This window comes from Bicyclus anynana, chromosome 19 (genome assembly GCF_947172395.1).
Source record: "Bicyclus anynana chromosome 19, ilBicAnyn1.1, whole genome shotgun sequence".
In the NCBI taxonomy this organism is placed as follows: Eukaryota; Metazoa; Arthropoda; class Insecta; order Lepidoptera; family Nymphalidae; genus Bicyclus; species Bicyclus anynana.
Genome location: NC_069101.1, coordinates 745,996 through 764,081, shown reverse-complemented (window position 1 = coordinate 764,081; position 18,086 = coordinate 745,996). Strand labels below are relative to the sequence as shown.

At 40.1% G+C, this 18,086-nt stretch overlaps 2 protein-coding genes across 6 annotated transcripts in view; both read left to right on the top strand.

Annotated features, from left to right (window-relative positions):
* Positions 1–460, top strand: part of LOC112053101 (centromere-associated protein E) — a 59,094-nt gene extending 58,634 nt beyond the window's left edge. For 2 of the 5 annotated variants that reach the window (XM_052887452.1, XM_052887448.1), the window contains exon 26: positions 16–460. In XM_052887452.1, the coding sequence (XP_052743412.1) occupies positions 16–172 (157 nt within the window). In that variant the 3' untranslated portion in view covers positions 173–460. The remainder of the gene's footprint in view (positions 1–15) is intronic. The other 3 variants (XM_052887451.1, XM_052887447.1, XM_052887449.1) reach the window with 2 other exon arrangements.
* On the top strand, positions 300–17,889 carry LOC112056434 (early endosome antigen 1). The gene is made up of 15 exons (XM_052887581.1): positions 300–308; positions 364–470; positions 644–779; positions 1,100–1,161; positions 1,307–1,447; positions 2,279–2,402; positions 2,545–2,706; positions 3,012–3,196; positions 3,764–3,887; positions 4,437–4,631; positions 10,223–10,383; positions 11,055–11,177; positions 11,709–11,815; positions 12,160–12,223; positions 12,504–17,889. The coding sequence occupies exons 1-15, from the start codon at positions 300–302 to the stop codon at positions 12,604–12,606; spliced, it is 1,803 nt and encodes a 600-aa protein (XP_052743541.1). The 3' UTR covers positions 12,607–17,889.
* Positions 17,890–18,086: the final 197 nt, after the last annotated feature.

Sequence of the window (18,086 nt, the reverse complement as noted above, 5' to 3'; positions counted from 1 at the left end):
CTACTTAACTTGTAGAGTGAAGAGATCGCCAAGTCTGGACGCGGACGAGCGCCGTGCGCTGGCCGTCCGCTCGCCCACCGCGGAGCTGGAGCGCGCGCTGAGGGACACGCTGCACTACTCGCACACCCTGGACGAGGACATCATGGAGCAGGTATTGTATCATAACTTGTAGAGTGAAGAGATCGCCAAGTCTGGACGCGGACGAGCGCCGTGCGCTGGCCGTCCGCTCGCCCACCGCGGAGCTGGAGCGCGCGCTGAGGGACACGCTGCACTACTCGCACACCCTGGACGAGGACATCATGGAGCAGGTATTGTATCATAACTTGTAGAGTGAAGAGATCGCCAAGTCTGGACGCGGACGAGCGCCGTGCGCTGGCCGTCCGCTCGCCCACCGCGGAGCTGGAGCGCGCGCTGAGGGACACGCTGCACTACTCGCACACCCTGGACGAGGACATCATGGAGCAGGTATTGTATCATAACTTGTAGAGTGAAGAGATCGCCAAGTCTGGACTCGGACGAGCGCCGTGCGCTGGCCGTCCGCTCGCCCACCGCGGAGCTGGAGCGCGCGCTGAGGGACACGCTGCACTACTCGCACACCCTGGACGAGGACATCATGGAGCAGGTATTGTATCATAACTTGTAGAGTGAAGAGATCGCCAAGTCTGGACGCGGACGAGCGCCGCGCGCTGGCCGTCCGCTTGCCCACCGCGGAGCTGGAGCGCGCGCTGAGGGACACGCTGCACTACTCGCACACCCTGGACGAGGACATCATGGAGCAGGTATTGTATCATAACTTGTAGAGTGAAGAGATCGCCAAGTCTGGACGCGGACGAGCGCCGCGCGCTGGCCGTCCGCTTGCCCACCGCGGAGCTGGAGCGCGCGCTGAGGGACACGCTGCTCTACTCGCACACCCTGGACGAGGACATCATGGAGCAGGTATTGTATCATAACTTGTAGAGTGAACAGATCGCCAAGTCTGGACGCGGACGAGCGATATATGTTGTTGACGCATGCTAGGATAGAGTCATACCAAGACGTCATGATCTGAAACTCACATAACATTTGTGTTCGGTTTTGTATAGTTTGTTTTTCATTGCAGATATTATCAGCGAGCAGTGACGAAAGAGAAGACATTCCAAGACTAGCCTTGAACAGTTCAAAGTGAGTAGACTTTTATTGTAATTTAAAAAATTTTATTAAGGCACCGGTTGAATGTTCCGGTAGCAAATCTTTCGGGAAATTTCTCTGTTGTATGTTTTGTCATTCAAAAACGGCTATTAAATACATGTATCTGTTGTCGGATCAGTCGGTCGACGAGTTCGATCCACTCGTCGTCGTCAGAACGCTTGCAGCGGCTGCGCAGCGACAACGAGAAGTTAGAGCTGCAGGTCAACAACCTCGAGTGCCGGCTCAAGGACAAGGATGCTCTCATCACGGAACTCAACAGGTGACTAAGACTCTACCGGCATTTTTGCAATTTGTCAAGTTTATATTGTTGTAGGTATCTCCTCCTCCTATAAGGTGGGCAGCTTGGCACTATAAAGGGTCGTTAAAATAGGTTTATAGTGATGAATGATGATATTGTATTCAATGTGTCAAAGTTAGTATAAAAAATTCGGCTCGAAGGACCAATTGTTTTGTACCAACTAGAATAATTATTTCATAGGCGCTGGTTGTTTTTGATGTTTTCTGTGTAAAATTCGTGATGGTAAATCGATTTAGATATAGAGATATGATTTTGCAGAATTGTTAGTAAGAGATGTTAGTGAACTCGTCGTTTGACATTTGTAACCAACTAGCTTTCAGCCGGTTCATAAATCATAAATCATTTATTGCCAGAATGTGGTCATATACAGATATTGTTACATTTTAATGTTCCTACACAATCTGCCTCATATGCGTGCAAGCCGAGTACATTATAATATTTTTTATTTACTAATATTAGAATTGTCAATTATTTACAATGTCATTTCATAAATTAAAGTCATATAATAAAAATAATAAAATAAAATTAAACCAAAGTAATATTGTCAAAACATTAAGTATATTAAAGTATAAAAATAAACTATAAAACATTTTATTGATATAAAATAATTTGTCATTAAGGAACTCTGCTACTGTGTAATATCCTTTATTTAAGAGTATTTTGACCATTCTTCCTTTGAATTGCATAGCATCTAATCCTTTCAGAGGGGATATTGATTTGAACTCTTGCGCAAATATATCCTCTGAGTTCAGTGTTACTGTGCAACAACATAATATTTGCCAATCACCCCAGGGTGCGCGACAAGCTGTCGCAGGAGTGCCAGTCGGCGCGGCTGCGGCTGGAGGCGGAGCGCGACAACTCGGCGCGCCTCACGCTGCTGCTCGACTCGCACAAGGACACCGCCGACACGCTGCATGTAATTATCATACACTGAGCTTTTAGAGCAAATCGTCTTATGGAAGTTTGTTCAGCAATTTAATGTACATGCTAACCTTAATTAGATGAAACAGGGTTTCTATTTTTAGTCAGAATCTTTGTAACCTTCACGTAATTTACAGAATCAAGACACGAGTATGATCGACATGCTGAAGCGGAGGCTAGAGAGCGCGATGCAGTCGGAGCTGGAGGTGCAGGAGCGGGAGCAGGCGCTGTCTCGCCGCCTGCGCCAGCTGGAGCGCGCACAGCCGCCCGCCGAGCCGACGGACCGGCTGCGGGAGGAGGTAACGCAGAACTGACTGTTGCAGCGCCTGGAGAGCGCGATGTGTCGCAGCTACAGGTGAAGGACCGGGAGCAGGGACACTCCTGTTCCGAACGCGTGGAATGTATGGGCTAAATGAGATCAATCCAAATAAATGCTGATGTTTCTGTGATCGTAACTATAATCTAGGAGACCAGGTGAAGTCAGTCATCAGGAACCTCATTTTAGCTAAAAATTGTCTGTTTATTTCACCGTCTAGATCGAAAAAGACTCGAGGATATTTCAGTATTGTGAAACTCATTACTGAGACAGTTTGTCTGGGTGCAGATAGAGAGCAGCGAGCGGCTGAGGAGCGAGGTGTCGCTGCTGAAGTGCAGGCTGGACATGGAGCACCGGCGCAGCAGCGAGCTGCAGGCGCAGCTGGAGCACGTGCGCGGCGCCGCGCAGCGGGACGCGGACGCGCGCACGCAGCTGTGCACGCAGCTGAAGGACGAGCTCGCGGAGCTGAGGAGGTATAGATCGATGAAAACTGTCGTTTCCGAACATGCAATATTTTAGGTATCAACAAAAACTAGCGGTGTAGCGGCGAGGCATCGCGCTGCCCTCGCCTCCCTCCTCCCCGCAGTCGATTTTAGCTTGTATACACTATCTGCGCGTAGCGACAGCTGCAGCTAGTTTCTGAGACGTCATAATGTTCTTTATTTGGGGGCAGATAGAGAACAGCGAAATGTCGCTGCTACTAGCTGCTTCTTCTAGCGGGTTTCGCTTATTGTCATGTTGTTGTTGTGAGTTGTTGTTAAAATTATGGGCATATGAAACTATGCCTCATACGCGCTGTATTCACAGCGTTTGCGTCGTTTTAAGCCGTGATTGAGTTACGAAGAAATAAATCCAAATTTTTACATTTATAATATTAGTTTTGCCTTATTCCAAATCATATAAGTACACCATCATTTATAGACCCATTTCCAATACCAATTTGAGGCCAATATCCCATGTTTTTTAATTAAAATACAATCAATAAGTCTCCTAAAAGCGGTCGGAAAATATGATTTAACGTATGAAATGATTTGTCATAGACTAAAGCACGAGGCCGGCGTAGAGCTGGCGCGGAGCAAGGAGCTAGTGCACACGCAGAGCGCCACCATCGCGCACTTGGAGAAAAAACTTGGGGCCACGAAGCTCAAGAACATTGACACATTTGTAAGTTGTTTTATGACTTCAGAAACTTTACACGTAATTTCACAAGTTCAGGAGTAATTAAATAAAAGTAAACAGTCATAGAGCCATACAAGTTACAACGATGGGACTATATCGGTGTAATCAAATCAGGAGGGTGGAAATCGACAAAGGAATCTAAACTTACCACAATAACTCTACGAGGACGGAGCTGAAAGTATGGGCACAGAAAACATCTCATTGTGAACGGCTGGTGGACGTCTATCAGCTGCTTCCCAGCTGATTAAAAAGAAGAAGAAATATACTCTATTGTACACTAAAAACAAAAATAAACAATAACTTATAATAAGACTTCTACTAATGTACAAATGGCGGTCTTATCGCTAAAGAGCGATCTCTTCCAGATAACCATTGTGGAAGAGAAAAACACACAGATAATGCTTTGCTCGGTTTCTTATCTTTTGTATTTTTTTTTTGACCCAGATGTGGAATTTGTAAATAATAACAGGGGGCCAATGTCCTGCTGGTCATATCGGAAGATTACAACGCTAATATATTGACACATTTCTTCAGACTGTGATCGGCAACGAGAAGAGCTCGCTGGCCCGCGAGCTGTCGTCCCTGCGGCGCTGCCTCACAGTGGACAGCCCCGAGGCGCGGGACGCGGACAAGCTGCAGCTGCAGCAGTTGCAGCAGCAGGTGCAGCAGCTGCGGGCGCAGCTCGACGCGCGCGCGCACCAGCTCTCCAGCGACGAGAAGGACCAAGCCGTGAGTAATCCCAGACTGATACCCTCATGCCGAAACGACCTTCCAGAACGGCTCTAAGCAGAAGCCGAGAGTCGTTCCGCCCATTTCTTCTGCTTCTGCCTTCGGGCTCCATCAGGTGATACTTCTGGGCTACCCCAAACCCCTCGGTGACGCCGCCGAGGTCCAATTAAGAAGCCTACGGCACTTACACGATCAGAAAAGAAAAACATTACTATCGTAATAGGGTATGACGACAGGGGTGCGAATGAATAGCGGGCCGCACACATTTACTTGTTTGAAGTTGTTAATTTCAAGTTTACAACTACTGAAAGTCTCAAGTTTATCTGTTTGTAGTGACTAGTGACTGTCACCGGTTCGGAAGACAACGCCGGTGTAGTTCTATTTAGCAACTTTTTGAAAATTTCCCAATTGAAGATTATAATACCCTTCAAAGATTTCATTCCACCGTTACTGTGCCTATATTGAGAGCATTTGTTAATAATAAATTGTAATTTAAGAATCTGCCTAATTGTTCACTACATGAAGACTACCTGATACTGTTAAGTTTAAAGTTTTACTAAGTTTATGATGCTGTTGCACTCAAAGATATCGAACATGCATTATATAGCAACAAATGGATAGAAATGAAGAAAGGATGGAATTTTATACTAATAGTTTTTGATGTCCTTAATAATTTTATTCTATTTATGATTTATGTTGTACAATAAAACAATTTATGCGTATACTTCAGTTATTTAATTTAGTAGGTATTGCAACCAAGTACTCCTATACAGTTTGTAATAAACACTGTCAATTTGGTATAATTTATCCATCATTACGCTTGCTCCAAAAATCAATCAATGTCAGTCATCAGTTTCTGCTACTGCCTCAGTCCAGCGCTGGGCTTGCTGCCCACCATGTCCACGTAGTTGATGACCCTGGGCATCTCCTCTGCGCTGGTCTTGTCCTCCTCCCCGCACAGCGGCTCCACCGCCCACAGTGCCAGCCCGTGGATGGTGACCAGCACGCAGTACAGCGAGTACAGTACCGCAGTCACACACGCTAGAGCGATGGGGCAGATGCGCTGGTTCATCTCCACTTCACGCTTCCAGCTGTCTTCGGTCCAGTGTCTGAAGTATTGGCACACTTTGCTGGAAATTAATTATTATTTCAGTACCAGTAAAAAAAGGAATCAATAAGTCTCTATAACGGCCATATTTATAGACATTATAATTTAAGTATCAATTTAATTCAAAGTAAAGTGGACCTAATCCCTACTACTTTAAAGTAAACTTCTTAAAGTAAATTGATTCCAAATATATTAAATTGAGCTCAAATATATAAAAAAACGAGTTTGTTTTAGACCACACGCCTGAAGTAAAACTTGTTTAGCTTTCCTTGTCAACGTTCGTTCGTCTCGACCGACTACTCTTTTCGTAACGCATTTACCAACTTTTACTTCAAAAAACAACAATCAATGACTATCCATGTCAACGTCCATTCCCCTCAACCGATTACACTTTTCGTAACGCATTTACCAACTTTTACTTCAAAAAACAACAATCAATGACTATCCATGTCAACGTCCATTCCCCTCAACCGATTACACTTTTCGTAACGCATTTACCAACTTTTACTTCAAAAAACAACAATCAATGACTATCCATGTCAACGTCCATTCCCCTCAACCGATTACACTTTTCGTAACGCATTTACCAACTTACTCCTCAAAGCGCGTAAAGAAGTTTTACTCGTAATTCAAAAAACAACAATAAATGACTATCCATCTCAACGTCCGTTCGCCTCAACCGATTACACTTTTCGTAACGCATTTACCAACTTACTCCTCAAAGCGCGTAAAGAAGTTTTACTCGTAATTCAAAAAACAACAATAAATGACTATCCATCTCAACGTCCGTTCGCCTCAACCGATTACACTTTTCGTAACGCATTTACCAACTTACTCCTCAAAGCGCGTAAAGAAGTTTTACTCGTAATTCAAAAAACAACAATAAATGACTATCCATCTCAACGTCCGTTCGCCTCAAACGATTACACTTTTCGTACCGCATTACTAACTTACTCTTCAAAATTCGTAAAGAAGTTATACTTAAAAAACAAACAGTAAATGAACGCGGTTACCGCAAAGCCGGCAGCGCCCGGTCGAGCATGCCGACGACGCAGTGCAGCGTGTGCGTCAGCACCAGCACCAGCACCCACACGCACACCAGGTACGGCGGCCAGCGGAAGCTGCTCAGAGCCGCTGCAAACCAACAATCAGTCAATCAATCAAACAATTTATCAATCAATGAAACAATCAATCAATTAATACAAACAAATAAACAATAGGAAACAACTCGCAAACAGAATGCCAACAGAAACTCGGTGGGCCGATAATATCAATCCGGTAACAGGGAGCCAGGCCTGTGTCCAGCTGTGAACTGGCTGATAATGATGACGATAAATTGTGAATTAATAGCTGCTTCATTTATAGGGATTGTAATCAGAGTCGTCGTCATAAATCTCTATCTGTCATCATACCTAATAGTATGCAATATAAGAACAAAATTAAATCAACAACAAATTCATTTAAATATAACATTTTTGGGAGTTCAAATTCGTTAAATTCTTGTAAATTAGGTCAGAAAACCGTCCACCTATATCAACCGTTCGTTCAAGACCGCTCGCTGGCAAACGCTACCAGAACATGTTCCGAGCTGTTCGTTACATTCCCAATACACTACTCGCAAAGTTGATCGAATACGATAGTGTAGACACAAACTTCGTTTCGCTTCGTCGCGAATCGCGATTCAAGATTCGATCACGGAGCACCTCGCTACCTCGCACCTCACTTCAGTTCGTCAAACTGAGTAGTATATTTACTTATTCGAGGCTGTCTTACCTTGAACCAGTTCCCTATTCCCGTTTGCGACGGCTACGTCGGGGCGGTGCAGCGCCTCTAAGGAGCGGCGTTGTTTGGCGAGCGCTCGCAGAGCGTGCTCGGAGGTCGCACGCAGACGTGCTCGTTCGACGTCCAACGGCTTGTCGCTTGACGAATGCTGCAATATTAATGACGAATGTATATATATATGTCATATTAATTATTGTATGTTGGCATTTATCTTTATGTTATTATCATTTTATTTATACGCTCTTATCAAGGTTTTTTTGTTTTTGGTTTATTTTGTGTCTTATTATATGAATTTTTATTTTGAATGTATTTAAAGTAGTTTGATTAGATGTTTAGTTTATAATTATAACTGACTCTGACGTCACCCAGGTCTCAGCTGAAAATCAGCGCTGCGCATTGCTTTCCAGCGATGAACGGCTAATGCTGAGCTGTAAACCCTTTCTGTTTGGTGTCACAGACAGACATGTGATATCTAAGATAGGATGTACTGTTTGTGACACTAAAAAGTGAATAAACTTATTTTCTTTCTTTCTTGTCTTTCTATATTCACGTTGTTTATATCTCGCCAAAGTTCTAGTCAGTTTTGTACACGAAGAGAATGGGAGTACTAAATCCATTACCAGCTAGGCTGGCAATAACTCTAAAGCGACTAAAGGTCTGTTTATATCTACAGACATTTAGCGTGCAGACTCGTACCGTCAGACAAAATAATACTCTTCTATACAGTATTTATTAACGTAGGACAAGGGTCAAGCTACCTGCTGGGCAGTGTGAATGGACGGTGTCTGTGGGTGTCTGTCACGCTACTTGTCTGTCACGCACTGTGTCTGTAAATATCAACGGACCTTTACTTGCTTAGCAATAGCTCTATACATATATTTTAAATCAGGTCTTCATGATCTTGTCCTTATTCCACTTAGTGGGCAAAATATGTCAATATCTTTTCATTCGTCATTTACTTCTATCATTCGTCAACTAAAATGAGTAGATGATACTCCTTTTCCCGCATATCCTCTTTCGCATACTCCTAGCATCTCTTCCATGGCCTACCTTCATTTTCATGAATGCGAAGAGGCTTTCATCCCTTTGCGTTACATGTAAATATTGTATACCAATTGAATGAATGAATTTTAGCCATATATTTCATAAGATAATTCAAAACGGAAATAATACTAACACAGGGAGAAATTCGGCCGTAGGACTTAGTGTTTGTATGGTCGCTATTCTTCTCCTTGAGCTCGTCTGCATAGGCGTCCTTAGCGTTCAGCTCCGTCTTGGTGATCGACGGGTGATCGCCGCACATACTGATAACAAGTTTAGTTCTCTAGAAACTTCTTAAAAAAATGTCTTTATTTCATTTAATAGGCAATATCCAAGATTTATAATAAACGTAACTTATACGCGATCTATAAATAGTTCTACAGAACTAAGCACATTGATTCTCTTTCGACTAGTATGTCACCATGTAACTACATCTTTTCCACTTAATCCACTTAATCGGTGATAATAAATTACGAACCATGCAGCGGACGCATAGGCAATTTATATTTACATAATGATTTAAATAGTTAGTTATATTTTCTAAGATAATGTGCCATTTTTAACTAAGTTCGCGTTCCAAACACTCCTTAAAGTGGAAACGAGCATACAACAATCTCCTGAAATATCCTTCGCATATAAAAATTATTTCAATCAACCCATATTCGGCTTACTGCTGAGCTCGAGTCCCCTCTCAGAATGAGAGGGGTTAGGCCAATAGTCAACCACGCTGGCCTAATGCGAATTGGCAGACTTCACACACGCAGATAATTAAGAAAATTATCTGGTATGCATCTAGTTCACGCCCTCCGGTATCGGAGGCAGAGGTCATATCCACACACACACATCCACAGGTTAACACAGTTAAATTTAAAATAATACTACGACTACAAATTACGATTACTAAAATATTCGACTTATATGAACACTACATACACCATATCGGCCACCTTTGGGACGTCGCATCTTAACGGATCCATAATATCTTACAGGACTTCCTAATGTTTCATTATGGAAAATATTTATTGTAAAAAAAATGGAAAAAGAGAAATTTGTTGTTGTACAAACACAAAATTGAGTTGACCGATGTCTTAGTCACTGTCAACTTTCTTCATTGATTTTTTATTCTCATTTGTTATGACATTTAACAAATTTAAAATGTTATAACCTCTTTTTAAGGCATGAAATTATAGCAATGAGTTTTATATTAACCTTTTGGAAAAGTAATGAAATGTTTAATTTTATTATTATTATCGCAAACAGCGACCCTTAAAAATTATGAACTTGATCTTAAATATTTATGAAAGTACTTTGCTAGGAAATATCAATGTATAAAACATCTATACTAATATTTTAAAGACGTAGAGTTTGTTAGTTTCTATGTTTATCAGATTGTGATGTTGTAGTGGGTATCTCTGGGATATATATATATTTCCATTCCGAATTTCAGCCAAATCGCTTCAGAAACCGCAGCGTAAAGGAGAAACAAACATACTTACACACACACAAACTTCTGCCTTTATTATATTAGTGTGGAATGTGATAGTGTGATGAATCTGTTTTGACCTTAGACACTTACACACACACGAACTTTCCTCTGTATAATATTAGTGTGGAGTGTGATAGTATGATGAATCTGATTTGACTTCTCCGGTTTTTTCAGATCCGCTACCTACACGGGCGTTGGTCGCGGCTGGAGAGCTGTCGCAAGGCGCTGGTGTGGCAGAAGCGCTACCTGCAACGCGTGCTGGCCGGCTACTCGGAGCTCGAGCGCAAGCTGCGCCCGCCGCACACGCCGCCAGCGCGCGGCCTCAAGCGGTTCAAGTGAGTCATGTCTGATATCTGTTTTGTTATATAGAAATCTAGGAAATGTACCTTGTATTATACCTTCCAGATAGGTATTATGTGAGATGTTATGAAACTCAATACGCAGTAACCCCGCTTTCTATTAATCTAGATATTATAATCAACCCAAAGGTAAGAGTCGCACTAACTTTTTTGTCTGGGGCATACAATGTATGGAGAGTGGGACATCTTTTGAGGCTTCAAGTGGTTCAAGTTCGTCAACTTGCCAAGAGTACATCATCATTATCGGTCCATTTAAGTGACCCACTACAAGGCTAGGCCTCCTTCCGTATGTCTATAAATAAAAGGGTATTTGATGACTTGAGCGTAGACACCGTCACGCTGCCAGTCGTGTTAGTGACTTTGTGCAATAATGTTATGTGTTGTATATATTATTTATCATAAATTGTTTAGTGTGGGCATGGAGAAAATGTCGGGCAGGAATGAGTGTCGATGCATTCTAAAGGGATCCCTTAAACCTAGTCCCAAGGTCACAAGTCCTGGGACCTGCTCGAGGTGTTTCCTCTGCCACAAAATAATAGTAGAATCACTGTTGCTGCTACCCGTCATGTCACAAAATACTTAGTAATGGGTTAATGTGCTCTTCTATACATATATTTAACTGACTGACTAATGTTGTCTGTGTGCAGATGCGTGGCGTGGGCGGCGGTGGCGGCGGCGCGCATGTCGTTCCTGGTGCGGCGCCGCGAGAGCACGCGCGCGCTGGCCGCCAACGCGCTGTTCCGCTCCACCGGCAGCGCGCCCGTGCCCATGTACGTAGTGCAATACATTGACGTGGCGTGGGCGGTGCCCATGTACTCGCCGTATGTTTTCTAGTGCATTTCCAGTGAGTCTGACCGGTAGACTTGACATGCGCGCTATGAAATATCTCTTGATGTATAGTGGGGTCAGCGCCTTGTGTCTTCGGGCTTTAAAACGTTCTGACTTTAATGTGATGTTAATAATAATTAAAGCCAGCGTAAACTGTATAAATAGCAAGTTTATTTAAGGTCAAGTATACCTCAAATAAACTTGCTATTTACGAGGTGAACCGCGACAATTCAGTCGGTTGTTCGTTGCGCAGGTCGTCAGCTAGTAGTTGTGACCAAATCGACCATTTGCGGCTCAACAGGAATCACTCTGTTTCATGGAGTTAATGCGAAAGAGCTAAGACTGTAGTTGACATTTTTATTTTCACAATATATGACGCGCATACAGGAAATTGCATTCACGACATAAAGTTTCAGACAAACTCTTTGATGATTTGATGTTTTCAAAATATACTTATAACACACGTGTTCCAGAACCCCGTTCCCGTTGACGCCCGCGCCGCGCGAGCTCGGCCCGTCGGCGCGCGCGGCGCCCGTCGCTCGACGACTGCTGAACCTCAAGCTGCCCTCCTCGCCCTCAGGTTACTTACTTTATAAGCTCCTTACGTTTAGACTGTACTTTAGACTTACTATTTTCGGAAGATTTTTGTGCATATATGGTTAAGGTATTGTATATGCCTTAATAGTTTTTCGATAAAAGGTCAACTCGACAAACCGCAAAACTATGTAGTACCCACACCTAACTCAGGGGGGGGAGAAAACGGTAAATTTGGTCATATTATTTAAAAGATTCCTTTCTGTATGATAAATCTGAATCGCTATGTAGATTTTAGGGTTAGAGAGACCGCCGACTTTAGGGTTAGACTCTTCATGTCGTTACTGTCAAGAGCATTTGTACGTTACAAGTGATACTTCTGTTGTGTAGGAGACTCCGTGCGCAGGTCACCGTTCAGCGCCAACTCGCCGCACGAAGAACACGTTGCATTGAGGTCAGTATGCACTAGAACAGAGGTCACAAACTATGTTGTTTTGTTAGTGTATAATGACTAGAGTATTACGAAATGGGTTGGCCATTTGAACCTTTTTTATCGAATTAATCTATTCCGGTGGTTATTTTTTCAAGTTTAAATAATTTTTAAAAGTCCTTGACGCCCTGACGTTAATCGATTGTCCCTGTACGAATACGAGGATAAATTATAGCCGATGTACTCGTGCAAAATTGTATAGAAGTTTTGTTAACTTTGGTAACCTGAGCGTCGTATATTCCAGTTCCCCGCGCAGCGAAGCCGCAATCTCGTACCTGCACCGCCTTGATGCCGTGACGCGCCGCCTCGCCTCCAGCTCGCGGGACAGCGCGCGGGACAACCCTTGACCCCCTCCCTGTCCCGACTAGCGCGGGACGAGCTCTGCCGGGACACAAACGCTCACGCCAATGGACAAGACTCCGGGACCACAACCATTGCGTGTACGAAACGGTCAGAATATTGCTCTCTACATTGAAGATATACCACTCCTACTGTATTCAAATCTATACGCCAAGAAAGCAACCAGCAATTCTACATTTGCGCGTAATAATATCATCGCAGATAGATCGATCAGAATCGTTAGTCTTATCCAAGAATTTTGAATACTCAACTTTTTAAGTTTCAAAGTTCTGAATGGCAGCATTTTCAAACGCTAACCTACAACTCTGAACAACAACTCTCCCAAGGTTAAAATATCAATTTTGACCACAATTTTAAAGTCTACTGTTTGCGACCGCACGGTATATGGAACCGTAAAGAAGTTACACCAAAACGATCAGCATCAGATCACAGACAGACATCACAGACAGAAGTGCCAGCACCTACCTCAAACATTACAATCACAAATGGTGCTATAAATATGAAGAACTCACTTTACGCCCTTGATTTCAAATTTAGCGTAATATATTCATAGTTACAAAAATGTAGACTTGACCGTTTTAACTGATGGATGTATTGATCACAGATGTAATGAACAAAGTTGCATTTGCTGACATGCATGTTTCAGCATATTTGAACCTCAATATTAAGGTCTTAAGGTCTATTTGACATTTACACAAATAGAGGCTCGCAAATTCGCGACTAAAAATGGATTTTTAGACGCAAATGACACCATTTAATAATGTGACACTAAACATAAAACAGTGCCATAATTTTCCAGTGTCTAATGATAAAAAAAAATTATGACACAAACATTAACCGTTCTCATAGATCATGTTTGGTTACGGCGTACTATATCACAAGTCTCAGTCTAGGACCCAATCCACTTGAGACAGGAACTGGTTCTACTAAATGAGTTCCACAAATCATGACAACAAGCTCGCAGTTACGCAAGTTAGTTACATCCCAACGCATTTCCTCACGTTTAGGTTTAAGTTAGATTAGTGCCAAATTCAGAATGTATTATGTTTAGGCGCTGATCGGTCGAACTAACGCCAAATCATTAAACTTGATCACATTGCCCTTGATTATTCTACAAATTCTGCGCTTATTAGCTCAAATCTTAGGCAATTGTGGGAGACGGGAAAAGCATGCGCATAATATTGGCTAAAGTCATACCACGGCTAAGTACCCCGGGAATACCATAGTATTTTCTTAGTTGATACGACTTAACTAATCTTACTTTATTGACATCATTTACGATCCCAGCTCACTTCAAAACTAAAACCCGTCAATAAGAATTAACAGTTAAAATATTTGGTTTTATAGTCAATATTTGGGAATGTAGTTTGACTTTAAATATTATGGTAATGTGTATAGACAAGCCTTTAGTGTGTAAAATGAGCTATAACGCTCTAGCAGTCCATACACAGACGTGCTTGGTCTGTCATCTAAATACTACATTCAAATATAAATGGACTTACCAAAATAGATTGACATTAACACTTAACAATATGGTTGTGAACAAAATAATGTGATAACTTTGTATAAATTTGGTGTTGGTTCGCCCGAATCCGGGCCATTGTGTTACTTAATTTATTTATTATTTAGTTTAGGGTGAAAGGGTGATACCCCTAACGCTTTAAGTACCGAGTGGGCTATGAGAGACTACCTGCTGACCTGACGTCCGATGTTGCCTTAGTACACTTAACTGTAAATATGATGGCAATAAAATATAAATTATATATCTCGTCGATAAAGAAATGTTAAAAATGGCGTCAATTAATTCTTAATTTTGATTTGCAACGTTTTTAATGTAAGACATGAATATGCAATAATTTTAAATCTAAATATATGAAAGCGAAAGGTCTCATCACTAAATGTCAAAAACTGCTTGATTTACAAAGATAAAATTTGACAAATATGTTATAATTGAAATAAACTATTCAGTATTATTTGCAAAGATCTCTATTAAAAGTATTGCTTCGTTTATAAATGTGCACTATATTTTTGAGATCTCTCTTTATGAACTAAACTTTTTTTTACAAATTATAATTAAATACCCTCCCTCTTATGAATTGGATCTGTTGTAACACTCTAATATGTTAGTATTTATTTGTAAAAATTATGTTTTAGGTAAAATAACTATTAAGTATGTCCTAAAACAAACCATAAAATGTTAAGAACGCCTTTTTAATTTCTTTATCGACGCAAGAAATTTAATTAGTATAACTAGCATTAGTTTTTAGAAAATAACGTAAAATTATACAGTGGATACAAAGAGAAAAATTACCTTTGTATCAAAATATATCTTACCTAGGAAACTTCTTGTAAGCACAAAACCTTGCCATATCCTTTAACTTTAGTTCGTATGTTTGTTTGTAAATTTATATATATATTTGTTAGGCACGACAGTACAAGCTAGGGTAAGTTAGTGACGGACCAAGAGACAGTGGACGCTACACTTACATTATAGAGCAAGTACTCTTTCATGTATTGCCTAATGTCTTGGTATCAAAAGTAAACAGTTATAAGTATTATCTGTGAACACGAAAGTTACTCGGTATTAGGTAGTATACGAGCTAGGTTAAAAATATATATTAGTAATTATAATATAGGTTTAGCGACCGCTGGCTCTGGGACTATTAGTTTAGGACGATGCGAAAGTAGCGACCGAACATTCTCGAACGTTCCGACCTTCGGGGCCATTCGACTTTTAAGATAAGGATAGAAGATAAATTATTGTATATGCTAGAAAGAGATGACCTGTTTTTTATACTATTATTAAGGTTATGTTTTACTTTATGATTTCGTTTATATGGCTCCGATTTTTTTCATTATTTTTAAGAAGGACATTTAATTTTATATATGTATTTTTTCTGTACAACGGTTGTTATTATTAACGATTTGTACTACGTTAACACATTTTACACAAAAGTACCTTAATTTTTTTAAAACCCTTTTGATTGATGTTGTGTTGTGAATGTTTTATATAAGATTTTTAGCGCTACTTGAAAAAATGTGCATTTTTAATACAATATTGTGACATGGATATCGTTTTTAAATCTGTCAATTTATTTTACTTGGCAACACATAAATAAACAGTGTTTGTGAATTACGATTCGTGTAATGTATATGAAGCAAACGAGACCCTGCATCAAATGTAAAAATGACGTCTTGCACATTTATAGACAATGTAAAATCAGTTGTTACACGGTCTCCTTCTATGTGCATTTATGCACCGCGTCAGTCGCAACTAAATCGCGGCCAACGCAACTGTAACAATATCAAATCAAGTTGGTATATTTATTCCATAAAAATATTGCCAACGGATCAAAAATATCATTAATTTTTTTTCAGTCCATTTCAAAGTAGACTTGGTTATTTTTGATTTTTTTTTATTCCGCGCCAAACATCGCATCGCTCTGATGTTGCATCATGGCAAAATGCGTAGGTATAAAAGTCCGCTAAGATCATCGATCTCCTATTAAAAAGTGAATGCACAATCAGCGACCAAAAAACGTCCCCACTCAATGAGTGCCAAACATAACTTCTTGGCACTCAATTCTAATAGTCGCATTTGCAAATTCAACCTTAAACTCAATAGTTAAGGTTGAATTAGCGCTAAATTTGGGATTTTATTGAATATTGGACTATATTTAAAGGCCTTTAGATATAATTTTCTTTACCAATAATTTTAAAACTGTCAAAGCAAAATTGGCCAGTTTTTTAGTGAAATTTTCTACATGATTGTGCGTCCTTTCATTATAAGAGGTCAATGATCGAGATACATTTACATTAGTTTCGTTAATAATATCAATCGTTACAACTGGACAACGATAGACAATACTTAGTGAAGCCAAAGCTAACGAGAGTATTACGCTGTGTCGACTGACTCGCGATGTATTTATCGTCTGACTTTAGAATTTCTTTGACATTTTAGGGCATGGACACACTGGCGACAATTGTGTCGCACTCGCTTGCGACTACTGACTTGAATAAACGAGTAATTTAAATTAATAAAAAAAACTTCTCTGTACTACTAAACTTATTTTTATTAGTTTTCATGTTTTTTTTTGCAAGATCTTGTAATAGCATTTTTTTTTTATAAAATATCAGTACCACAATTTGTTATACAATTAAAATTAAGGGTCAGAATAGAATTCTGTTTGACTACAAATTAAAACCGTCAAATCTTTCTATAAACTAATCTTAGATAATGATTATTTAAACGTTCAACTTGGAATTCTCTATTAATTCATTACTTTCTTTGTGAAATTTTCTTGTTAAATGCTTATTTGCAGTTATCCATTTACAGTGGTTATATGACTGATTCCTGTCACACTTTAAAGCTGCTTTAATAATATTTCTTTTATATTTTGTATGTATTAACCGACTTCAAAAAAAAGGAGGAGGTTCTCAATGTTTTTTTTTTAATGTTTGTTACCTCATAACTTCGTCATTTCTTAACCGATTTTCAAAATTATTTTTTGTTTTTATAAATGAAGTGTGTGCGACATTGATCACGTCGCCAGTGTGCTTCAAGCGTATAGTTAATGAATCCACCGCTCTGACTATCTACACTCAATGTGACCAAAGATTTGAATAAGATAGAATTAGTTCAAAATTTATTGTTAAGTTTTATTATTTAAGTAACACACTCCCATCGATTATGCTGTATCTATGTATTCACGACAAAATTTGTACAAAAAACAAGTAAAATATTAACAAACATCACATTATATATCTAGTCACAAAAACATTAAACTGCACCCGTATTAGCTGTAGAACCAAAGTTACATACATAGTAGAATTAAAATTACAGTTTTTTACAGGTATATAACTAGTATTGACTGGTTGGCAATATATTGGCCTTTTTATATTTTTTTTAATAAAACTGTTTTTTTATGATGAGGTCTTTACTTGTAAATTGAAGAATGTCATGAATTCCATTTTTAATCTCTGCTTTTTACCTACTTGTAATAATTTAATTGTAGGAAAACTTTAACATTTAAATCAAACAGGAAAATAAATGGAGATGTTATTTTTATTTGAACCGATTTCCAAAAAGAAATTTATATTACCCTCAATTTTAAAAATTTTCAAAACTGTTGTTTGAAGCCAAATTATAGTTCAATTATGTTGTTATAATTAGTGGTCTACAGCTAGACGGGTTCGCATCCCACTGGTGCCATAAAGGTTGGAGAACACAAAACATTCTAAAGTTGATGAGAATAAACGACTATTTTGTACTGAGACTTTCATTTGCTTCCCTTCACTTCACAGCCGCGCGCGTAGCAGTGGTGGCAGGCAGCGTGCTAGAAAATAAAAATAAATAAAATAAGATTTACTATGATGTATACAACTAATGTTGCTAACAAAATCCCTCATCGGCAAAGTGGTTAGCCTACGGAACTTTGAATCATGCTAACCTGTAGCGCTAACATGC

Bases quoted from the DNA above. Each gene is read 5' to 3' on its own strand.
- LOC112056434 (XM_052887581.1), top strand. The intron at 780-1,099 runs GTATTGTATCAT...TTTTCATTGCAG, and splicing joins ACGAGGACATCATGGAGCAG to ATATTATCAGCGAGCAGTGA. The intron at 12,224-12,503 runs GTCAGTATGCAC...CGTATATTCCAG, and splicing joins GAAGAACACGTTGCATTGAG to TTCCCCGCGCAGCGAAGCCG.